At 37.8% G+C, this 24,717-nt stretch overlaps 4 protein-coding genes across 7 annotated transcripts; 3 read left to right on the top strand and 1 right to left on the bottom strand.

The window, feature by feature from the left end:
- Window positions 1-1,177: 1,177 nt before the first annotated feature.
- Window positions 1,178-19,631, bottom strand: LOC132195934 (death-associated protein kinase 1-like). 2 transcript variants are annotated; one of them, XM_059618245.1, is made up of 23 exons: window positions 19,492-19,631; window positions 14,244-14,384; window positions 13,773-13,973; window positions 13,536-13,680; window positions 13,178-13,377; window positions 12,971-13,123; window positions 12,780-12,909; window positions 12,090-12,512; window positions 8,189-8,443; window positions 7,867-7,965; window positions 7,369-7,569; window positions 7,158-7,312; window positions 6,585-6,705; window positions 6,230-6,410; window positions 6,049-6,170; window positions 5,614-5,843; window positions 5,094-5,334; window positions 4,886-4,945; window positions 3,980-4,168; window positions 3,721-3,930; window positions 3,239-3,628; window positions 2,640-3,096; window positions 1,178-2,583 (listed from the first exon to the last, which is right to left on the bottom strand). In XM_059618245.1, exons 2-23 carry the CDS (start codon window positions 14,300-14,302, stop codon window positions 2,414-2,416), a joined length of 4,392 nt encoding a protein of 1,463 aa, XP_059474228.1. In that variant the 5' UTR covers window positions 14,303-14,384; window positions 19,492-19,631; the 3' UTR covers window positions 1,178-2,413. The 2 variants fall into 2 exon arrangements, with proteins under 2 accessions (XP_059474228.1, XP_059474229.1); XM_059618246.1 differs by lacking the exon at window positions 4,886-4,945.
- Window positions 19,632-21,736: 2,105 nt separating this feature from the next.
- LOC132195900 (prostaglandin E synthase-like) lies at window positions 21,737-22,447 on the top strand. The gene is made up of 3 exons (XM_059618192.1): window positions 21,737-21,970; window positions 22,019-22,101; window positions 22,152-22,447. The coding sequence occupies exons 1-3, from the start codon at window positions 21,842-21,844 to the stop codon at window positions 22,393-22,395; spliced, it is 456 nt and encodes a 151-aa protein (XP_059474175.1). The 5' UTR covers window positions 21,737-21,841; the 3' UTR covers window positions 22,396-22,447.
- Window positions 22,263-24,070, top strand: LOC132195899 (microsomal glutathione S-transferase 1-like). Of its 3 annotated transcripts, none has more exons than XM_059618191.1 (4): window positions 22,263-22,391; window positions 23,353-23,537; window positions 23,595-23,680; window positions 23,743-24,070. In XM_059618191.1, the coding sequence occupies exons 2-4, from the start codon at window positions 23,418-23,420 to the stop codon at window positions 23,993-23,995; spliced, it is 459 nt and encodes a 152-aa protein (XP_059474174.1). In that variant the 5' UTR covers window positions 22,263-22,391; window positions 23,353-23,417; the 3' UTR covers window positions 23,996-24,070. The 3 variants fall into 3 exon arrangements, with proteins under 3 accessions (XP_059474174.1, XP_059474173.1, XP_059474172.1); XM_059618190.1 differs by lacking the exon at window positions 22,263-22,391 and adding an exon at window positions 23,047-23,185; XM_059618189.1 differs by lacking the exon at window positions 22,263-22,391 and adding an exon at window positions 23,098-23,212.
- LOC132195901 (microsomal glutathione S-transferase 1-like) lies at window positions 22,494-23,324 on the top strand. The gene is made up of 3 exons (XM_059618193.1): window positions 22,494-22,786; window positions 22,841-22,920; window positions 22,973-23,324. Exons 1-3 carry the CDS (start codon window positions 22,658-22,660, stop codon window positions 23,214-23,216), a joined length of 453 nt encoding a protein of 150 aa, XP_059474176.1. The 5' UTR covers window positions 22,494-22,657; the 3' UTR covers window positions 23,217-23,324.
- Window positions 24,071-24,717: the final 647 nt, after the last annotated feature.

Here is a 24,717-nt window from a genome sequence, read left to right as displayed (position 1 = left end):
TGACCACTTTTCAAACACTTTTTCAACATCCTACACACAAAATAAATCACCCTTTACTGAAAATTTTGATCATTTTGAAACACATTATTCTGATTATTATCTATTAAATTTTGTTGGAGTTACACATATGAATTTAATTTATAGGAATTACTTTACTTCTATTGATCTTTTATCTGTATTTTGATCCTAAGAGAATGAAAAATTAAAAAAAAAACATATATATAAACCTAGAAAACTATGAAATTTCCACTTGGATTAAACAATTTTGAGATATTTAACCTTTAATCATCTAATTTAAAGCAAAAAATCGCTCATTGTCGGAAAAATATTTTATTTAAAGAGCCCTCTTGACAGAAACAGAATAAAACTCTAGATTATATTAGAAGAATTAATTTTGTTTTTAATTTTTTTTATTTCGGCTGTAATATTGCATTGTAGTCAGCGCTGCTTTTGCACACTTTGCAGGAGGTACCCATGCGAAAATAACACAGACCTCAGTTATCCGAGAAGGTCTTGCTTTTGTGATGATTACACCAAGTTTTGCTCACCCCGCGCGTCGTCGTTCCGGAACAGGCTGCGAAGTGCACTTTGAATAAAGCAGGGAGCGCAGACCCCTTGCAGACGCGCGCAATAATTTTATTTAGCGCGGCTGGCGTGGCTTAATGAGAAAATATAGCTGATAATGTGGCCATGAGTGTGTGTGTGTGTTGGCTGCAGAGATGAAATCGCCGCTTTGTCTCGCAGGTCTGATGCATAAATTGCAAGCGACAAGCGAGATTTATGCGAATTCACCCTTTGCCTGCCCCGAAGAGAAATAATGCACGGAAGCAGCTTTCACTTTGTGTAAATTTTGTATTCAAGATAAATATAATTGTCACTGAGTTTCCATTGTTCAAATTTTGTTTCATCTCTGCAGATTAATTAGTAATAAAACCAGAAAATTTAAATAATCATCCATGAATTTATGACTCGTCTTCAATTTTAAATATAAATTATTTAATATTAAAAGTTAATAAATTACAAAAAAATTGTTATTCAAATTTGTCAATATTAAATGAAACATTAGATAATAATAACAAAAATGCCATTTTTTTTAGTAAGATCGTTTTTAGTTTAATATTTTAACCAACTTTCTTTCTTCCCTTTTGACTAGAATCACAGAAGGTTCTATTTAAAAAAATGATTCAATACATTTGTATTAGTCCATGATTTATGTATATTTATTTGTGCGAAGCATCCGTGCATTAACATTAACAATAAAAATGTATAAATTTCGTTTCATATTATTTTGTTTTAAGTTGTATAGCCTCACTTCTTTCTTAACCTAGAAGTATAGTTTTCAGCGCACTGCTGCACATTCAAATGTTGCAAAATCATATCAGATACAAAAATACACAAACAGACAGATTAACTTATCATTTTTATATAATTCGAGTGACAAATTTCAAATTGTTTTAATCAAACGGCACCAAGTGGAAACCGCGTTGCTGTGTAGGCCTGTAAATTCGTATAAACCGCGCATGGTCGTAAAGCACAAATTAATTTGTTCATATGTGGGTTCGGCTGGAAGTGTGTTTGTTTATGAATAATGGATTAGTTTTGTTGGGAACAGTTTCACATCAAAAGCGCACAGTACACATGAGCATAAATTTCTATCGGGATAATACAGCATTTGTGTTTGTTTCATGTTCATGCAAAAATGTGCTGCACAAACGAAAATTTTGCCAGCGCTGCTTAAATATGCTCAGGGCGTAATTAAAATTAACTGCTTATTCAATTAATTAACAATGGATTATTGTAAAATCTACGTTTTTTTTTAATTAATTTGAGCTGTGAATGTAACTCTCGTCCTTAATTAAGCTAACACCAGCCAAGTATACATTCAAATATGAGATCATTTGAAATTTCAAATTATATATTCAACAATTTAGTTCCGCAGGCAATATTTATCAATTGACAGAGGCTCACTTTTCTTCAAGTACCAAATTTTGAGTGTGTGTCTTAATACATTAGATGTTTCAAGTTTAGACGTGCAAAGCATCACAGAAGGACAGTTTCTTATTATTGTTGCATAATAAATTCTCCACATTCCCTTTCACCATCTTTGTTACGACAAAAGATAATTCCACGGATAGAAACATCCAAACACTTTTAATGTAGCTGAAATACAGACTCCTTTGGATGGATTTTTTAAATTCAATTCTCATACGTAATTCAGAGAATATGCTTTTATTACTGCAGTGGATGGTTTGTAAGTTTGATGCGCCAAAACTGCTCATCTTATTGTGGATGCCACTCCACATTTCGATTTTTGCTTCCTTTACAGAGTAGGAAGCCTTGCTAGCAGTTCGGACTGCCAGTTTGCATCAATTTCCAAATCAATTCAAGCCTGATTCGCAGCTCAACCTGCAGGTCACCGAGATAAATTGGAGCTACTGGTGTCCAGGATTTCGTCCGGGTTGGACTCGATTTCGTCCGACCAGCACTCGTCCGACGGCAGCACCCGGTACAGCGGGGCCAGTTTGAGAAGCTGCTGGGACACGTCTTCCCTGCCCAGCTCCTTCAACTTTTTGACAAGCGCCCCTGCAGTCAATTTTAATGTGAAAATAAAAAGCATTTAGAAATTTTGAAATGAATACCTATGGTTGCTCCTTTGTCTCTTCCCCACTCGTCGAGGAGCTTCAAAGTAGGACTAGTGGAGGCCGAAGCCCCTTCGAAGGCCGCCAGTCGCTCTCCGAGACCCAGACTGACCGCCAACAAGCACCAGTCGCGGCCGAGCGAGTCCTGCGGGTCGAGGGCCTTGCTCAGGGCCTGTCTGGCGCTGGGCCCGAGAAAGGCGAAGGGCAGGTCGCAGCCGAGCACCAACGTGTTCATCACCTGGGACGCGCCGAAGGCCAAGATGTCCAGCACGATTTCTTGGCCATTCGTGGCGGGGTTTGTGAGTTGCGCCTGCAGGGGCGAGTTGTCTGAGGTCAGGGCGGCTTCCAGGACGACCTCGGAGGGCCAATTCGTCGGTTTCGCAGCGTGGGCTCTCAGCTGAGCTGCGCTGATCACTCGGTGCTCCATTGTTAGGCCAGGACTCACACACAGAATGACCTACAAAGCAAAATTACACTCAAAAAACAACTAAAAATGATTCAATTTTTTGGAAATCGTTTAGAAAAAAATTTATGAAAAATCTATTAAATTCCAAAATAGTTAACTAAATGGAATTTTGCTTTGAATAAAATGAATTTACCTGCTCGAAAATGGCCATGATCTCCTCCAAAAAGTAAAAACAGTTGCTCTTCATGTGCGACGGTCCTCGAACCTTGATTTCGACGTGGCCACCCCTTTCCAGGGTGACCAAGCTCTCGAGCAGTCCCGAGCAGAGTTTTGAGCCGTGCAGCCATTGGTACAGATCCATGTCTGGGTCTGCAGCACCCTGAGTTGCTCTGCGCAGCTGGACCTGGATTCGAGGGAACAGGGTGGCCAGCAGGTAAGGTGAGGTGCCTGCCGGGACCTTCATCCGGTGCCCGCAATACACGCCGTCCACGTACCGGGGGTCCGCGGGGTCCCACAGGCCGTCGATGGTCTCCATGAAATTGAGACAGGGAAACTCGTACTCGATCTCACCGTCATTTTCACACTGCAAAATTGAAAAAAAAGTCAATTAATCAATTTTTAGTTTTATATTCTACTCTAAAAAATTTAACTATTTAAAAAAGATTTTCTTTTTACCTGGACACAAAAATCCAGAGATTCCAAAACATGCAGGACTAAATTTGGGTCTGCCGGTTGCGGAAAGGCCGAGTTGAAGTCCAGAGGGGTGTAGCACCCTGTGACCCTGGCAGCCGCCATCGATTCTGGTGACAGGAGCTGGCCGAGGAGTTCATTGCCCAGCCATTGCAGGCACAGAAACACCAATCCCGACTCTCTCAGCCAAAGTGCCTGTTTAAATTTTTGCTCAAATTAAGTATTAATAAATTTGATTGCTCACTTCTCCCATGTAGCACAACTGGTGGAGGAGTTCCTTGAGGTGCTCCTCTCCTGTCAAAGGGTTGACGTTCGTCCTGACCAGTTGGACGAAACCTGCCCACTGGGCCACCGGCAGGCCGCTGTGCGCCCTTCTCCAGCCCTGGAGCCACTTCAGGGTGGCGTCCAACAAGCCTGATGTTCTTGGTACCAACTGCAAAGTTCAATTCACATTGACGACATTTGCCAAAAAACATCTGCAATTTCAAAGAGATGAAAATATGGTACAAAAACTAATTGAAAAAAGCACTGAAATAAATAAGAACAGTTTTCCAACATCTATATCAATTTCATAGAGAAAACAAGCACTCAACAAATTAAATATAAAAAGCAGGAGAAGTTCTAAAATAATCTCAATTTTTAATCTAAACTGGTTCGAAAATCATGTCTTTATCTAATGTGAAAATCCCAAATTGTACTAAAAAAGCTACCATCAATTGTAATTCCAATATTTTTTTTTTAAATTTACTATTTACTTTACAAAAACAACAGAACTAGATCTAAATGTTGTATAAAAATGTTTTAAAATTAAAAAAAAAAAATAAAGCATGTGTGGTGTGAGCCTGTGTGTACTTGATCGTGCACTTAACTCGGGTCCTGCATCTACGAATTCCCTGTCTGACTCACTAACTGGCGAATACTCGGCCGACCCTGCTTGACTGCACCGGGGCGCGTTGCTGGGTCGAGCACCGTTTATTTTATTATATTCGATTGAAAGCGGCTGAGCCTGAATAACATGCAGAAGCACCAACACATTTGATTATTTTTTGGAAAGCCACCGCGCACCCTTCTAAATCTCGCTTTGATTGCAAAAAGAAGAAAGATGAAGAAGAGGAGCTCATATAAGAAAAGATAAAAATGACAGAATTACCAGTGAAAACAAGTAGTTGCTAATGCTATCACAAATACCATGCTTCGTGCACAACTTATCCTGAAAATATATATTTTGTTAATTCAAAAAACACAAAAGTTTGACAAGAGCAAATTATCAAAGCTTTTTCAATTTCATGCAAAATAAAATGTTAAAAATTCGAATAAAATCATGCTGCGGAAATAAGATTTTATAAAATAATATTCACCTGGAGGAGTTGCTGTCTGGAGTCGTTCACGATGGTTTTGAGGGCTCGAATGCCAGGCGATCCCGCCACGTGTGCGTCGATGACCAGAGGAACGGGGTGAAGGGCAAGTGCAGGGGCAGCTTGGGGCTCCAGTTGGGACAGGAGCCATTGGGCTTCGCTGCTCACGTATTCCCCACTCTGGGCCTTCGGGCAGCGGGCGCTGTCGGCGTGCGTCAAAACCAGGATCACCCTGATTGGCCATCTGCAAATTTCAATCAAAGTTGATAAATTAAATGAGAAGAATTCATAATACGTTACATACAAATTATATTATAGAAAACAGTTTAATATTTACTCAAAATTTAACTGTAAAATATATGTTTTAACCTTCAGAGTATTAGTTTTGTTAAAAAAAATTCTTCATTACAGGGAAAAATCAAAACATAAGTGAAATTTAGTTTTTGAATTTTGAAAAGATTAAGTTATTAAAGAGAATTCTACTAAAACCGCTTAATTGTACGGTAATTTGTTGCTGCCTTACCTCGGCGCTCCACCGCATTTAATAGGGTCGAGGGTGGCGATTCTGGCCTTGAGGAAGGACAGCCAGAAGAGACACTGCTGCAGCCTGGTCGCAGGAGGGTCGTCCAAGCTGCAGACCACGAGGTGCAGCGCGGTGTGGGGCGAGGTCAGGAAGATGTGGTGCGACGACAGATAGGCCTCTTGGCCCGACAACTCCCACGCGCTCACCTCTCCAACCCCGGCGACAGACAACTGGAAATAATCCATTTTTTTTATTTTTTAATCAAAATTGCCGATTTTCATTAGCAAAATATAGAATGTAAAAAAAAATATATTTTTGAGAACCTTGTCAAGGTTTACAAGGAATTGAAAGTTTTTTTCCCAATATTCTGACCCTGCCAAAAGGTTGCAGGATTGGAAAAAAATCTGCTCAGTGCATAAAATCGAGATAATTTACATTTCTGACGTCGACGCCTCTTGTTCCGTCCACGGTGCCTTTGGTGTCAAAAGTCAGCTCTTCGGGTTTTGTGCTCACAGTGACGTCCATCTCGATATGAGTCTTGTTGGGCGAGCTGGGACCTGTAATTTTTTTCAATGTTCAGTAAAATTTACGACAAGAGTGAATGTTTTATTCGCACCAGAAATAGAGGCAGTCGGCGTTTTGCTCCTTCGGAAAAAACTGGCCAACAGACCGGCACCGAGAGTGTCGAGCAGCGTCGTTTTGCCCACGCCACAGTGGCCCAGCAGTTTTATGGTCAATCTGGATATTGGATGAGTGCCAGGGACTAATTGGCGGATGAACTCGTCCCGTTGCCGCGCCTTTGAATTATTCATGAATTCATTTTTTCGTTACATAAATAGCAGCATCGAAATATGCTACTTTTTTATCTCATTTCTGTGAATAAATAAATTTGAAGTTATGCAACCGGCAAGACATGCAAGTCATCTGCATAATCGATAATTTTAATAAGATGCACATGATTTTTTTCTTACGTTGCTTAGCCGAGCCAGAAGTTCTGCTGCCTCTTGATGCCCGTGTTTCAGAGCGGTGATTTCAGCCTTTATACCGTCAGAATTTCTCCTCTCCACGTCACAGCCAGCCAAACAGAGACACCTGCAAACATATTTTTAATAGTCAATTTCCTCTTTCAAAACAAATGACAATGAAATTAATCAACTAAAATTGGTTAAACAAAAAATGAATTTTGTACCTTTTCAGGAGGAGACATTTTGAAGAGATTTCGGTGCTTTTAAAACTTTTAATTAAATTTCATTTAATTTGAGTTTAAGTTAAAAGTAATGAATTAGGGAAAAAGGGAATTGAAAAAGTAAATAAAAGTTCCTTATTTCTTTTTAAATTCCCCATTTTCCTCTTAATTAATTACTTTTAACTTTTTCAGATTTGAATGAAAACCCCGCAATGGATCTCAATTTTTGGAAAGAATTTGAAATTATTTAATTATTTTGAGACGTTCTGATGGATTTTCATTTATTTACTCTCGAGTCTGTTTATAAAAAAAAAAAAAATGAAATGGATTCTCCTCATTTTAAAATATTAAATCGCACCTGACAATCTCGGTGTGGCCTTTCCTGGAAGCCACGTGCAGTGGCATCAGCCCAGCCTCGTTGGGCAAGTCCACCTTGCAGCCATACGCACACAGCGTTTGCGCCACCGACAACAGGCCTTCGTACGCCGCCACATGCAGCGGCGTGTCTCCGACCTGTCCATTTAAAAATAAATAAATTAATTAGAAAATAATAATTTTTGGACGCTGACCCAGTCGGGCGTTTCCAGGTCGGCGCCGGCGTGCAGCAGCAGCAGGGCCACCCTCGAGTGGTGTCTCCGCATGGCCAGCATCAGGGGCGTCGCTTTGTGCCGCTTGTCCTGGATGTCCAAACTGGCGCCGGCGTCCACCAGGCGCCGGACGCACTCACTGTGGCCCCTGGCGCTTGCGGCGTGCAGAGCAGTTTCGCCCTCCTACAAAAATTCCAACACAAATTTTTAAGAAATTTCGCATAAAATTCGTAAAATTATGTTTATTAATTAATTTTAATAATGACGATTTAAAAAATACTAAAATACCTCAAATTAGAACTAATTTCTTCTAATTTTTTTAACCAAAACTGTCACAATATTGATAAATCTGAAATCTGAAGTAAATTTTAATACTAAAGAACGATTTAGAAAATTCAAAATTAATTGTAAAGAAACAATAATATTAATGCTCTTTTACTAAAAGTTTTTAAGTATTTTAAAATTGAAAATGTATTTTACCATATCTCGGTGGTCGAGGTCCAAGGGCAGTAAGCAAAGTGCGCCGACCACAGAAGCGTGTCCGTATCGACAAGCCACGTGCAAACAAGTTTCTCCCAACTGCAAAAGTACAGAGATTCGTTCATTTGCTGGACATTCAGGAAAAAATGCGGCCAATTTGGCTCGCAATACATTTTGATTTGCCCGAACTGACAAGACGAGAAACAACGGTCGTAATTTTTGCGTTTAAGCGCGGTCGCATAAAATGCTTCTTGCCAAGCCATGCGTGGCGGGGCAGAAGCGATTTATTTCTTTCTGCGGGTTAAAGAGAAAATGCTGAGACCTTATTCTGGGCGCCGATCTTGGCTCCGGCGGCCGAAAGGAGTCGAACCGCCTCTGCATTTCCTTGGCGCGCTGCCCAGAAAATGGGCGTTTCGCCCCTCGAGTCGCTCGCCTCCAACTCGGCGCCCCCCAGGATGCCCTCGAGGTTCTCCTTGGAGCCCAGGTCAGGGGTCTGGTCCTGGTCACTGACTTCGGTCACCTCCGTGATGACCGTGTTCATCGCCTCATCGTCCGTCTCCTCTTGGGTCACCGAGTCCTAAAACCATTTTCAAAAACATAAATTTAAAAAAAAATTAAATTCACATGTTTTTTGCTATACAAATAATCATCAAACTTGGCCATAGATTTTGTTTTAATTAGTATTGGGACGTTTAATTTAAATTAATTTAATATTGATGCTTTTTTGACGTAAATTTTGAAGAAAAGAATTTCGTCCAGGTAATTTCATTCGATTCTTTATGGGAATTTAGCTGGTTGAAGATAATTTTTAACACTTTAAATTCAATCTTTGTTATAATTGAATCTTGTTATAAATTTTAAACCAAAATCGTTTGAAATTGTGTTTATTGAATGAAAATTTATATTCATGCTTGAATAACTTTTGAAATGTGGTCCTTTTGTAAGTCCCATTGAAATTATAATTCAATATATTTGTATCCCTTTTAAGCAACTCTGAGATAACTTTGTTCCACTTAGAGTGGTGCTATTTTCATTCGGAATTTAAATGTCGCCACGCACAAGGCATAAAAAGGGAAATTTATTGAATGTCAATGGCATTGTGCACGCGACGCCCGAGGGTGTGGTGTAAACGAACATTCACTTAGCGATATGCATATATATTTCGTTAATGAACCACCATTACGTCTTTTATTGCGTTTTGATGAGCTCTGCGTCCACTTTCAATATGCAAAGAAAAAAATAAAACTGTTGGGATGTGTTTTACTTTGAAAAGGGCCCTCCAGAGTGAGGGTCATTGAGTGGTCCTTGCATGTCGTTTCCTTTTTTAAAAACAACGAGAGTGGATTCGCCATGGTGAGCAAATTAAGCGTAGGCAACGTGCTCGACCCCCCGGTGGAGCGAGTTGCATAAAATCCATAACTTGCGAGTGTTGATCATGTTAAAGGACGTTTCAATTAGATTATCCCCCCTCCCCCCCCAAGCAAACCCTGTTTATTATGTAATGTAATAATGTCATTTATAATCCGATTCACTTCGATCAATCAAATTGGCCAGGAAATTTGGATAAACCACAAATCTTGATCAATCAAGGAGGATAGTTTCAATATTTGATGGCTCTTGAAAATGGAAAGTGAAGTCGACTTTTTGTGTGCGCAGAGGAGGGTGAAAGGGGTGAAAGTGTACCTGCTGGCTGAGGACGTCGGAGGCCAACTCGACCATCTTGGATTGTTTGAACTTGGCCTGCCTGGACTGTTGCTAACTAGAGTGCATGGTGCAGCAGCGCGTCACGCGCCAAAACCAAACATGTCCGTCGCCCTCAGCTCGGCACCACCATCTGACACACAGCTTGGGAGACACCCCCGGCGTATAAGGGTGGAAGCGACCGGCGTGTGCGCATCGATCCATCCATCGCCCCTGTTTCTGAGCCGGCGCGCCACAATATGCGTGCATGACCTCTTTGCTGCCGGCGAAACAAATTCATCCTCAATGAAATAATCGAGGACCTCGCTCCGATTTTCTGAATAATTTATTCCAACGTGGATTTCGTGTTCACGCCGGCCCTGGTTCAACAGTCACAACTTTTCTTGCTGCGTGCAAAAACTTTTTTGGCTGGCCTTGTCAGAAACGTTTCATTTCCTGCAAATATGTCTGGCTGAGGACCAAATATGCCAATTAAATTTAAATTTTCTATGTGAGATAAAAAAGTTCTAAACAACTTCTCAAAGGTGAACAAACGTGTACTGACCAGTTCAAGGTCACTTTCAGACAAATTTTGACCTTGATTGAAATTTTTGAAATGAATGCCCTCTTCGATATTTTTGCACTTATAGGATTGCGGTTGCGTGGTGTAAAAATTGTTTCGCTTTTTCTTTGCAGTCGTGTACGTGCGATGACTTATTCTAGAACATAAGTTTTATTGCTCACGCCACGAGAACTTCTTTTTCTGCGAACGTTTTTTTCTGATTCTGGAACCAGGGTGGAATTTTCCAAGAACAAATTTTATTTCTGCGCTCGTCGTCTCCTCCGTGTGATTATAAAAGGGTTTCTTTCCTTCCTCACGACAAGGATAGCTGCTCTCGTTTGCTATCTAAACTTTGGCCGAGCAGCAAAAACATCAAGTTGAAATAAGAAGCGGGGATCACGACGACGACTGCCTCTTCAACATTCATAAGTTGGGGGCAAACATCCCTTTTGATTGCTCTCGCTCCAATTTTGTTATTCAGGAAGCAGAGATGCGGCCCATCAAAAGGCCTATTATTGCGCGCGCCTTTATGATCCAATCCGGTTTTATTAAGACTGCTTCGCGTTAATAAAATTCATGAAGACTTTCAGTCACGGAAGCACTTTTATGGAATTTCAAAGTAGTTTCCCTCGGCATTGAAATGCATAATATTTATGGCCTTAAATATCATTATTTACGCTTTGAGTAATTCTATTTGAAACATTATTTATTCTGCATATAAGGTTTAGGCTGTGATGATGCCATTTTATTTACATTTAATTGACACACAAAGTAGCTAAGGAGGAGTTAAATGAAATTCAAACTTCTGAACCGTTTTCTTATGTCGACTGACCTATTGATTTTATTTTTCCATCTTAATTTGTTTGATTTGAGCGTGATTTGGTGAAATTTTTTATCAATTTTGGTTTGGCCAATTCTGAGAAAATAGTCATTTTAGAAAATTCAAATAACAAAATTTCCAAAAATTCAGTTCTAACAAATGACTTTACTTTTTCTCAAGGAACTTTACATCTAAAAAAACAATGATAATGTGAAGAAAAATTGGCATCAAAATTAATCGGGCTGTTTATTTATATGCAAAAGCCTCTCTTTTACAAGAAGAAAATTTATTAAACATTATTACAACTGAAAAAAATCCAGGCAAACAAATTGCAGAATAAATGTGAAATAAAAGAAACTAAAAAATACGTAAATCTTTGAATGCTGCTTGCATGGTCGATGTAGCTCTCGGCAGAAGGCTAAATGTTTGATGTGTGTTCGCGTCTGCTTGCGTCGTCCGTATATTTTGTGTTTAAGTGGTTGCGGCGGTGGAGGCGTGACATTGATTTATTGGAAAACAACTCGGGAATGCGCGTCTCACAGCCGAGAATCAAACAAAATGGGCTTTGCGTTCAAATAAAATTTTGTAACCGCGCGTCTCATGTGCCTTAGATGGATCATCCGGTTTTTTCTCCGAATATATCTGGTTGGGCAACTTTATACTCGTCTCGTTTGGCCGAATCAAAACAATAAATTTCAAACCGGAAAGAATCGTGATTGGGATTTGAAATTATTCCAGTCGGCGTTTATCAAAGGAGTCGCTTTTCAGTGAAGTAAATAAAAGAAACTGTTTCTAAATCAAATTCGAATTTGATTCAGAAACCGAGTGGGAAAACAAAATGAACTAATTTTTATGGGAAATAAATAAAAATTCCAAGACAGATTTGGATTTCTGTTTCCAATAAATTAATTTTTGTATTTCAAAGTTAAAATTCAAGACAAATGGCAAAACACAGAATATGACTTCTGTTTTGAAAAAAAACAAGATTTTCAATTAAAAGTTGAAATTTGGACAGTGTAATTCATTTCCCAAGCTCAGTTTCTGAATCCACGTTACATTTCTTTTGGAAATTTCAAACAAAAACTGGAATAATTTGACTTTTACACAACTCAATAAAAACTAATAAATTATTAACAGAAAAAAAAAATACAATTTTCTTACCTTTTTCTTTAAACTCGCAATGACTGAGACGATCTTCTGCACAAACGTCTCCTCTGCCTTTGATTCCTGCTTGAAAATTGGCACGTCTTGCGATTTGACGACGCTGTCCAGGCTTTGGCACTGCTCGCTGTCACTGCTGGTGACGGCGCTGCTGGAAAAGTCGTTCTCGGACGACGACGCTCCCAGTTCAGTCTCTTCGTGTTTGTTTTCGATTTGCACAAGAAGCGGCGGCTTCAAGTCGCCGCTGCAGCCACTTTGACAATTCACTACGAGATCACAGATCAACGTGGGCACCAGTTCGATCATCACCACTTGTCCGCCGTCGCCTTTCTCCGGCTTGTCCTGCACGAATTTTTCTTCGCTCATCTTCACGGGCAAAGTGGCAAACATGAATCTTGATGCTGATATCACATGAAAGAGAATCTGAAATCAAAGCATGATTCACCACTATAGATTTTTTTTGTATAAAATATTAAATAAGCACGATTCATTTTGATTCTTCTCTGCAGTAGCATTGCTTTGAAGCAATGTGAGTTTAAAAAAGGACAAATTTAAGATGATGGATTGAATTTTCACCAAATCACTTTCATTCATTGAAAAATTAAACCAATAAGTCAGTGAAGAGAAAATTTACATTTATCGTATGGGAAGAGGTGGAGAAAATTTTTAATTTCAGTGTTAAATTCTTACTTTCCAATATCTGCCCACGTTTTTCTGCGTCTTTGAAACTTGACAGTCTATCTGCTCGATGGTCTTCAACATGACAACTTCTGATTTCAACCAAGGATCATCTAAACACTGCAATGCACTTGGACGTTTTCTGCAATTTCAAAATTATTTTCAGCAATTTCTTTTCGGATTAATTTATCCCTTCTTTTTACCTGGCATCTTGGACCAAAACGCGTGAAATGAACTGGATTGCTAAATTGGACACGTTTTCAAATCGCTCTTGGCTCAGGTCAAAATCACCGGCCACTATGTTGCAAAACGTGGACTGCTTGTCCTCGCCCAAAAAGGGGGAAAAGCCTGTAAGTCTGGAATTTAAATCTTGTTAATTTAAAAAAAAATTGTTTACAAAGGTTTTATACAAAAGATATGTGATGACTCCGACAGCCCAAATGTCAGTGGCGAGAGACAAAGGCTCAAAATTGACTGCTTCGGGCGCTAAAAATTCAGGGGTCCCTTGCAAAGCTCGTTCGGTTCCGCCAGAAACTTCTCTGGAGAGGCCAAAGTCGATCAGTTTCACCAGCCACGGCGGGTCCTGGCCAGACACCATCACATTCTCAGGCTGAAATTATTCGAAAATTTGAAAATAATTGATCGAATGAAGCCAGAAATGAATAAATTAAAAAAGGGGAAATAATATTGTATTGTCTTGAAGAGGCAGAAAGTACTTGTAAATGAAATTAATTGTGAGAAGAATTGCGATTGATGTTTTTTGTTTACCTTAAGATCGAGATGAGCAATGCCCTGGGAGTGCATGTAGTGCAGGCCGTTGAGAACCTGGCGCACCACGTCAATGCTCTGCGTCTCGGGCAATTTGCCGCCGCCGCGGGCCGCCAAAACTTCCTCCAACTCGCTGCCAGCCACTCTTGAGTCAAAACGCTCGTTAAATTTTGTACTTGTAATTATTTGATTGGCACGCTCGGCTGCTTTTTCGCACCTTCCGCGCCCGCAACTTACAATTCGAGGATGAGCACAAAATTTTGCGCCTGCTGGAAGGTTTCGTGCAGACCGACGACGTTGGGGTGGCGCAGCGAGGCCAGCACCGCCGCCTCCCGCCGCTCGTCGCCCGCCCCCTTGCGCCGCCTCCGCACCACCTTGGCCGCAAAAGTGCGCCCGGTGCTTTTTTCCACGGCCACACGCACCACCGCTGATTGTCCACTGCACCAAAAGAATTTGATTTCAATAAAATCAAATAATTTTAATTTAATATTTTCCTTTAAAAAAATTTTGAAGCTTCATTAAAAAAATGAAATTCAAATTTAAATTTATAAAAAGTTATTTAATTGATAAATAAATTTTTATACAGTTTTACTTGAAATTAATTAAAAATGTAATATTAATGATCATAAAATTTTTTGAAAATTTTATTGAAAATTGTTTAAAATGAAATTTTAGAGATGAAATCGTTGAAATTTGATTGAAACTTACTTTCCAATTTCTTCGCCGAGGTCATAGTAGCTTTCGAGGGGGTCCGTTCGGGGCTGCATTGTGGGTCATGCCGCCCCCGCAGCCTCCAGCGGTTTGCCCTGCGGATCACTCACGGCTGCTCTCGTCGGTCAGGCCGGCAGTCTGCGAACACCAAACGCGCGTTTTACTCTCTCTCGAGTGAATGAACTTGCCTGCAGCGGCTAATTTTCTGAGATGCTCTTTTTGCTCCTCCGCACACGCACGCATCCTCATTCGCCTCGCTCGGCGCACACACAATAAAATTTATAAATATGCCACTATCAATTTTTCATATCGTCATCCAACAAAGAATGCGCAAACATTTTCAGACTTCAGTTTACTCAAGGAACAGGCGTAAGCAAAAAATCTAATCCCAATTTATAAGCGAATTTAAAAATAATTAGACATGCTTTCCTAATTAATGAGATCATATTTTTGATATATTATTATTTATCATTATTCCAAATTCTCAAAATATAAGATTTTGAAATTTTTTTATCATCAAAGGAAAACGAAACCACATCAGATCAGCAAAATCCTCCACAGAAAATAGTTTCGGCTTTAAGGATAAATTTTTATAAAACCAAAAAATTGGGGGTCATTGTATAAATTTCCAAGAAAAGTGGCATTGATGGTTGTGAATTTTTTCTACAGTTTTATAAATTCCAAAAAGATTTAGTTATTCCATTCAAAATTGAAGATTTTGAAAAAGATTTTTTGATAAGAGTTCCACTTGAGAGCAGCCAATTAAATAAAATAAAAAGCAATAAATTTTAAAGAAAATTGAAGCTCGGCAGGAACAAAACAATTATAAACCATCTCCTAAGATTGGAAACATAATAGTTTGAGTCGCTGCGGCTCATTGCATTATTTCGCGTTGATTTGTGTGTCAAGGATGTGATTGCGGCGCGTGAACTGTGGCCGCCGGGGTGAGCCGCGATCTCTCAACTTACCCTAGTTTTTGAGCGAAAATTCGTCCGCGTCAGCCACATTTCACCTTTGAACTTTATTGGCGACCAACTTGGAGTGAAGCACATAATGGTGCAGCTCGGCTTTTGTGCTCTCTTGTAATTCTTTGCGAGATCGTGCGCTCTCTCGAAAGCAGATTTGCCGGCGGATTAAGCAGCTCGGCCGCGACCAACATTCAAATACATAAGCCGGAGAGAAATTGATCGTGACACAAAGAGAGAGAGAGAAAGAAAGAAATAAGAGATGCTGCATTTCGGTCCAGATTTTCGTTCTTTTAGGTTAATTGTGCAATTATTTCATCGTGAGTGGAAAATTTCGTTTCTAGTTTATATGAGCGTTGTTTGTGAAATTCTTATAGTAATTCTTGCATTATTATTTATTATCAAATGAAAGCGAGTGATTTAAATATATAAAATGACAAAATCTGATTCGTTGATAAAAATAAATCCTTCCTTTCTTGATATTGAATTAAAAATGTTCTATATTAATAATTATAATCCAATTGAACTAAATGCGAAATTAAAAAAAGAGCAAAATAAGTATTGTTGGAATGCTTACAAAAAATAATCAAGTATTGCAAATTTAGCACACAATGGAGGTAAAAAATTGTGAACCAGCGAAAGATTAAATATTATGGAAGATAATAAAGATAAAAATTGAATCTGCACGCCTTGGTGAGGTTTTTGATTTTATATTTTCACCACTCAACTATAAAGCAACAACCATTTTAGTTTTAGATAAAAATTTCAGTGAGTCAGCCCAGCATAGTGTTCTCTTAAAAGGCGCAGAGAGAGAAGGGTACGGCGCAAAATAAAGCTTTTTGCTCTCTCTCGACCAGTCACTGAGTCACACAAAGAAATCGATATGCACGTTTTATATCAGAATACAATCAACTCAGCGTCGGAAATAATGATATCCAACCAACACACACACGCTCGTTTGATCCGTTCCCACGTACGCTGAAAAATTATCATCGCAGGCGTGCGTCAAATACAAAAAGCGACCAACAAAACAAATCACGAGAAACACAATCGCCGTGTGTGTTGCTAATTGCAATAATTCTGTTTCTTTCTTGATGTACCGAAAAAGCCGGAAAAGAAAATTCGACGTGCGTGATTTTTTGTATTAAACTTTAATCACAAAAGATAAAAATTTGATTGAAAATATATGAATTTTCAAATTTAATTTTGCCATTTTTTTATATATATCGTGAGTTCAATAAAATTTAATTATTATTTCCTGCTAGTTTAATATGAAAATTATTAACAATTTATTATGAAAAAGAGTTTTCTATTGTTGCATAATTTCAATTATTTATCAGATTTTTAATGTGTAAAAATCATTTTATGTTGATTTAAATTTGCAGAGATGCTCATGAATTTTACGACAAGAAAGAGACTTTTCAATTCACCCTATTTACAGTTAAATCCGACCTTTCCAAATTTGATATCACGCTGAGCAAATTGTTTCACACGATTTTGCACTTCCTCAAGACAACCATCACCGCCGCCCACGAGCAAAGTAAGGAGCATTAAACGTGCGTGCAATTTTCTTTGCACTCAAGTAGACTAACTGTTTTTTTCTCCATAAAACAAAATAAACGTTTTCGCGCCGACCCGAGAGTGAAACATGCATGAATACAATTTTATTGCCATTTTATTATTCTGTGAAAAATACTTGTGTTGATTTCTTCTAATATTTTCATAATAAGAAAAAACAAATTGAAACTTTCAAATTTGTAATTACAAAGAAAAAAAAAAATGAAATTCTCAATATCTTGGAAATGGATTTGTTCGGCATGAATGTTCGTGACTCAATTTATTGCACGGAAAAGAAGGTAAATCAATATTAACATGTGTGCTTGAATTGAGTTGGGAGAGCGAGGGATATTTTTGGAACCTGTATTGATCCGCGGCATAAAATTGTACACTGAGGGAAATATTTTCTTGTATGAAGTCATATTTAGTTGAATTCAGTCACTTTTTTGATCGATTTTGTGACTAGTCAGCTTATTGCTTGCGCCAACAAATGCCCATGTCTTGAAATTCAAGTCATGATATTTTGTTGTCCTAAGTCATTGGTTCAACTCATTTATTTACTTGAATCAACTCATGGATTGAGTTGAATTTTTGCAGTTGCGCCTTCCAGTCAAGTCATCATATGACTTAAATCAAGTCATCTTTTACTAAACTGCCAACCTCCTGTGCTTCATATTTAGTTAATTTTTTAGTTGGTTCAAATTACTATTTATTTGAAGGAACTCAAGGTTTAATTTGAATTAAGAAAATTTTGTTTTCATTTAACAAATAAATTTATTGATTGTCCAAAACATTCACAAACAACTTCAAGAAGCGCGCGGGAAATCTAAAAACTTTAACGTACATATTTGCTGGATCTCTGACAAAACATCAAAGACGAAGACCCTGCATTGTATCAAATATTTGACATTGAAAATTAAACATAGGTGAAAACCTTATCTTGGCGCGTCCGCAAGGGTATACTGCTGATTTGGAACCACTGCATGATGCCAATTTGTGCTGATCATGGAAATTTTGGATGTTGAAGTAAGAGTTGGTTTCTCACTTGGTGGAAAATTTTCTTGTCAATCAATTGAAGTGGGAAGTCCTTTCATTTGTGAAATAGAAGTGTTTCCATTGTATTGATACGTCCTCTGAAAACATTTTATATTATTTTTTTAATCTGATAGGAAAATGTTTAGTCGAAATTTGTAAATTCTCTTATATTTAACTTAAAACTACTCATTTCTCATTAAATTGTTAGAGTGCTTACCTTCAAACAATGGGTATATCTTTAATTGATGCCTCCGCTAGGTTTTTCTTGCCTGAATCCGCAAAATATCCACATTTTCTTGGAAAATAATCAGCCGACATGATGCACGTCCACCGCCATCCTCTAAACTGAACCTGACCATGAGGCCGGAAATGACGTAGTCAGGTGGCGCTCGTAGCAGTTTCGGACCGTTCAAGTCATTTTTGACTTGTTTTTAGTAAAAGATTGCTGCTTGCAACAAACTGATTACTTGCCTTTAGCTTTCAGTGTTACTTGAAATTCTTGATCAAAAAACATGGTGAATTCAACAAAATATTTACTAGTAATCAATCAAAATTTAATTGTATACAGTAAAAACATTTAGTTACTTCAACAAATAGCGATTTGTTCATTCAAAAAATAACAATTGCTGCTTTTTCTTATATGAACTTAAAAAGTGAGTTGAATTCAGTAAAAATCATTACTTGACGCTCAACAAATGCCCATGACTTAAAAGTTAGTAAATATTTCCCTCAGTGTATGAGAATAAAAAAACCTGCGATGAAAGTCCGCCTTGGAGAAGCTCTCGCGAGTGGGGCTGATTAATAATTATCAGCGTTCGACAATCACGGCTGCGTTCGACATTGATTAAAGAGCGAAAAGCGCGTCGGATTTTGCAGGTGACATTTGCTAGGATAAACTTAATCGCGCAAAAACGAATCCAGCCCAATTTTACATGGATAAGAAAAGAATTAACAAGTAAATAAAATAATTAAGGCGTTGAATTGACAATTGTTGACAATTATGTAAATTAAGTTCTGTAAATCGTTTCTGCTGAAAAACATTAAATAATTTAAAAAAGGTTATTTTCATTTTTTTATGCATTCATATTTTTCTTATTTTTTGCATTCACTTAAATTGAATCAACTGATACAATTATTCCTTATAATTTTTTCGGAATTTGAGAAGAGAAGAAATAATAAAAAATGAAGGCTATACAGATTTTAATATTTTATCTCACTAGGTAAAAACTTGTAATGTGAAAATTTGTGATAAAAAAGCTATGCAAATTTTGAATTAATTGAAAATTTAAAAAAATGCACAAATAATTTTTCGTTGAATTTTAATTCAAAGTTTGAAGGTTGAAATATTCAGCAAATCAAATATACAGTTTAAAAGAAACTAAAAATAATGTTTCAAACTGGTACCTATGATTAAAAGAGGCAAATATAATTAATTATTAAAAAAAAATAAAAAGAAAAACATAAATAAATAAATTAATTACTTTGCCTTCTTTCCACGGTGATTAATAAAAAAATTTAAAAAAAAATGGTGTTTTCCTCCTTAAACCGTGTTTAAAATGAAAGACCGTCCGATTGAAAAAGTGTTTTGACAGCGGTACAGACAAAAGTTGATCTCGGAGCTGCAGTTTGGAATGCCGGCGCCGACAGACCGAGGGTGGAAAAGGGGTCTGCGGGGGTGCGCAACGTACCTCCATGACGTGTACGGTGCAGTGGTCGATGGTGCAGTCGGGGTGGCGGCGACGGAGACGGACAGACGCACGGTCGCTGCGACGGGCACAACAACTGTAAAAGGAATGTCTGGCCTGGCCTGGCCGAGGTTACCTGAGATCAACACGCGCAGGTAGACGCGAGCGAGCGAGGGGCGCGACAATGAGCGTGCGCACCGCGGTCACGTGACTTGATATCAAAGCGGTGCCTCTCGCGGTCGCCGGCCGAGCAAAAAAAAAGCTGCCGCTGCTGCGCCGCTTCACGTTTTCCATCCAATGCACTTCTCATGCGCAGCCAGTGTTGCTGACGTGATTCTGATTTACATGAATTTTGATTAAATTGTATAAATAAATAAAAGTCGAATTTTGTGTTAAACTTATTCTGGGTAAAAATGAAAATTTAAATAATTTTCACTGCAAAATTCCAATTTGATGATGAAATTTTAAATTATTAAAAATTTCTGTGCACTAATTTTTAATCAAAATAATTTTACAGTTTAATATGAATTTTGGCTGCAGCCCGCAGCCAAAAAAATGTGTTAATATTTCTAACTACTCTCTGAAAGATAAATTTTACAACGATAATAAAAACTTGCTCACTTTTAATGTCAATAATTTGATTGTTAACTTTGGACAAAATAAACAATCAACTTAAAATATTGATTAATTTATGATTTTGAAAATTATTCTTCTATGAATAGAAAATAAAGTGAGTTTATTTTCGGTTGGTCTCACAAGGCAAATGCGTGTAAAAAACTGGCCGCCGCACAGCAGGTTGCCATTGTGTGTGCGTGGGAGAGAGTTTTACTCATTTTGTACCTGAGGCGAAAGGAAACTCCCAACTCTGATCGCAAAAGGTGTGTGGGATTTTGACTGACAACTCCACGTTTACAAACCAAGCATTAAAATCTCAAAGCCCAAGTCATCGAGTCAAATCAAAGAGGAAACAATGTTTTTCATCAAAAACCTAACTTTTCATTCTACCGGCGTAGTTTTTTTTTAACAAGTGGCATCAACAAAATTTTAAATTTTCTCACCTTTTGAAAGCATTTATAAGCATTTTACTCTAATCAATCTAAATCACTGCAATTTATTTACTTATAGCAATAAAATGTTAATCTGTATAATTTCAAATTAACATAATTCATTTTAAGCGATGGATGCAAATAAAATTTAGCTTTTAATGCAATTTTAAATATCATTTCTACACTTACTTAGAAATAAGTGCCAATTTAAAGTAAGGACAAGAAATTTTCAAATTAAGTTTTTTATAAAAAAAACTTGGGCAATTTTTCTAAAATTAATAACAAAACTTTAATTTTATTATTGGAAAATTAATTATAAAATATTTATGAAAAGGAAACCATTTAAAAAAAATTTTGGTACTTTTAAATGTAATATTTTATAATAAAAAGTGAAGGTAATTTACACGACGTACCTATTAAATGTTAAGTTTGTATTTAACCAACCAAGCATGTCGTCATTCTACTCAGGTTACCTATGGGAAAATAGCTCCAACGAAAATAATTAAATCATTGATGCGAGTCGAATTACAGCGAATGGCTTCCGAAACATTTCGCACAAGATCCATCCGAAGCTTCAACAAAGGCGCGATGGAAACAATGGCACTTGCGCAACACATAGACCTCGTTTTTCATCATCCCTAGCTTGCGTCTCGTGTTTTGTATGCAAATTCGACTTGTTCGAATGTAAATATCATTTTGAGATTTCCTCTCCTGCACTTGCGGAGAGAGAAAGAAAAAGAGAGAGACGGACGGACGGAGGTGCTGCTGCTGCGAGTAATAACAGGCCTGGCGTTAAATTTATATACGCTCTCGTACAAAATGCAAATTTCCTGCTTTTATGCCTCAATCACAGCGCATTGAACTTGTTGAATTAAAAATAACACAGCTGCAGGTCAGAGCAATTTCAATGCAATTTAGTTATTATTTCGTTTCCAGTGAATGCCTTGGAACAACCTCTTCAATTCTCTTTTTAATTTTGAAGAAGGATTTTGCTGGCTGCTAGGTATAAATTCCTAATTCTGAAAACGTTATTTTTTTAAAGTTAGAGCAGAGATTTTAAATCAAACGACTAAATAAATTTTAGTGTTTATCAAATTTGTCTGAATTTTTCTTTTATCAGACATTATCGCGTTAATAATTTTTGTTTGCAGTAAAATTATCAGCCAATCAAATGCACAACTCGCAATCTGCTCCTTTATCTTCTTTGAGCACTAAAAACATTGAGTGCACGAAAGTCCCCAAAACTCTTTCTTTAGTTCAATTTTAATCATTCGCACGATTTGTGTTGAAAAAAAATTATTTCCAAAATGAGTGAGGCGTTTGATCTTAGCAACAACAACCCTTTGCTTTCCCTGTACGCTCGCAATGCATCGATTTTGGTTTTCAAGATGTTCGGAGTTGCCGCATTGACGGGAAAAATTCGCCACTCCAAAAAGGTTCGTTCGTTTTATTTGTGTTTGATTATCAGTAAATTTCGTTCCCAGAAATTCGCAAACATTGAAGATGCGAAAGCAATTAAGGGCGCTCAGGTCGATACGGCTGACGAGGACGTTGAAAGAGTTCGAAGGTTGGACAAAATTATAATAATATATTTAAATGGTTTTGATTGAAATTTAGAGCGCATCTGAATGACCTGGAGAACATTCCTCCGTTCCTGTGCATTTCCTTCCTGTACATCTTGACCGACCCTGAGCCGAAGCTGGCCAGGAACCTCTTTTTGGGCTTCACCGCGGCCAGGATTTGCCACACCCTGGTCTACGCCGTCAAACCCGTGCGCCAACCGGCTCGCGGGCTTTGCTACGGCGTCGGTTTGGCCATCACTTGCTACATGGCCACCAAAGTCATCAAGCACTTCTGGTAATTCTCCAGAAACAACAATTATTAATAAATAAAAAAATATAGTAAAATTTAGAATATTTTCAATTGACATTTTATTTCAATGCAGAAATCAACTTGTTGTTTTTGATATAAAACAGAGAACTTCATAAAAACATATCTCATATCTTGAGATTGATAATGCGAGTCGAAAATATGAAAACGCGATAAGAGAGGCGAACAGTTAGTTGATTTGAGAGCTGCAGCCTCCACGTTGACCGGCAAATAATTTTCAATCAACACAGAAAATGGGCGACGATTTTGAATTCAGCAGGGACAACTCGCTGCTCTCCCTTTACGCCTGCAATGCTGCAATTTTGATTTTCAAAATGATTTGGGTCACTCTGTTGACGTCCAAAACCCGCATTTCCAAAAAGGTCTGTGCATTAATTATTGTTATAAATTTGATTTGTTTTAATGATATGTATCAGATTTATGCCAATCCGGAAGATGCAAAAGTCTCAAAGGGCAAAGTTTTGATGAATGACCCTGACGTTGAGAGGGTCAGAAGGTAAAGACAAAATTGGCTTGTATTATTTTTGCTCTTAATTTTAAATTTCTAGAGCGCATTTGAACGACCTGGAGAACATCCCGGCATTCCTTTTTGTCTCTTTCCTGTACATCTTGACAGGTCCCAGCTACTTTGTTGCATTTGTCCTCTTCTGGAGCTTCACCGCCGCCAGGATTTTGCACACCGTCGTTTACGCCGTCAAACCATTGCCGCAGCCAGCGCGAGCACTTTCCTTTTTCGTCGGAATCATCATCACTTTTTACATGTCCGTGCAAGTGCTCAAATACTTCTGGTAGACAAATAAAAATCCATTAATATTTTCAGTATAAAACAAACCAATCTGATTTCCAAATATTTGATTCCTAAAGTTCTTATCTGACTTTTTTTATCTATGCTTGCGGCGAGTGTCATCAAAATAAATGTGATTTGTAGAATTTGGCACTTGAAAAGAGCGGAGGGCGACCGAATTTTTCCTTCTTCACGCGATCGTCTCAAATATGGAACAAGATGAGGAATTCCAGCAGAGATTTGCAGTTTACGCTTTTAATGCAAGTCTTCTCGCGATCAAATTGTTCGCCGTCGCCTTTTCAACAGGTTTTGTGCGAGAAAAGAAAAAGGTTTTTATTCTTTATTTTTTTTTAACTCAGGACAATAATAATTAATCAATTTTGTAGGTCGTCATCAATCCTGAGGATGCCAAAGTTTTGAGAATCACAGAGCTGAGCACGACTGAGCACCCTGCAGTTGCCAGAGTTAAAAGGTAATTTTTTTTTTTTTTAAACTTTGCAGGAGTAAAATTTAAATTTTAAATTTAAATTTCAGAGCCCATCTGAATGACTTGGAAAACATTCCCGCCTTCATGATAATTTCGCTGATTTGGATTTACACCAAGCCTGATTTGATCGTTTGCCACGTTTTGCTGTGGCTCTTCACAATTGTCCGATTCGTCCACACGGCCGTCTACGCTTATTACCCGGTGCCGCAGCCGGCCAGGGGAATTTGCTTCATCGTTGGAGTTCTAATTACGCTCTACATGATAATTATGAATTTTATTCATTTTTCACAATTCCTGTAAAAATTCTACGCAAAACACTCCTTATTGTATTTAAATTATTTATGTAGAAATTAAATTTTGGAACTGTGAAACTGACAGATTGAGTTAATTAATGAAACAAACCTTTTTTTATTTTTACTTCAATTGCCAATTTCTCTCAAAGTTCCGCAGTTCGAGTAAAATATTCAATTTCTGCCTATTTAACAATAATTATCTTGAAGCGTACAAAAAAATTATGTTAAATAATGGTTCCAAAATCTGATGAAATCCACTTGAATTTGAGCTGCATCATTGTTACAAAAGGTTAGGAAATATTTCAAAAATTAAGTTAGGCAAATAAGTGACCGCCACGCTCTGCTTCGATGAGCTGTCAATGAGAACGACCACCAACATGCGAACTCAGACGAGCGCTTTTTATTGAAGCCAATCATATTTGCGTTTATATAGTTGGACAGAATCATTTGGATTCGCCCATACATTGCAAAACCTTATCTCAAATGTTATCAATCGTAATAGATCATACAAGCGCATAATCAATTTTATGTATAGGAGAGAGATTTGTAAATTTAATATAAAATATTAAAAGTATCTTGAATCTGGATCCTATATGAGTGAAAAAATATTTCCTATGGAACAACAATTAAAATTTTTATTTTTTAATTGATCCCTTATCTAATTAATAAGCGCTATTGAGAAATTTAATACAAAACGTTTTTTGTTCCTTTTTGTCACCTAAATTTTTT

The sequence above is a fragment of the Neocloeon triangulifer genome, unplaced genomic scaffold, assembly GCF_031216515.1.
Source record: "Neocloeon triangulifer isolate White Clay Creek 2 clone unplaced genomic scaffold, ASM3121651v1 ptg000011l, whole genome shotgun sequence".
Taxonomy (NCBI): Eukaryota; Metazoa; Arthropoda; class Insecta; order Ephemeroptera; family Baetidae; genus Neocloeon; species Neocloeon triangulifer.
Note: the sequence above shows the minus strand (reverse complement) of the source record. Positions and strands in the feature narration are given on the sequence as shown.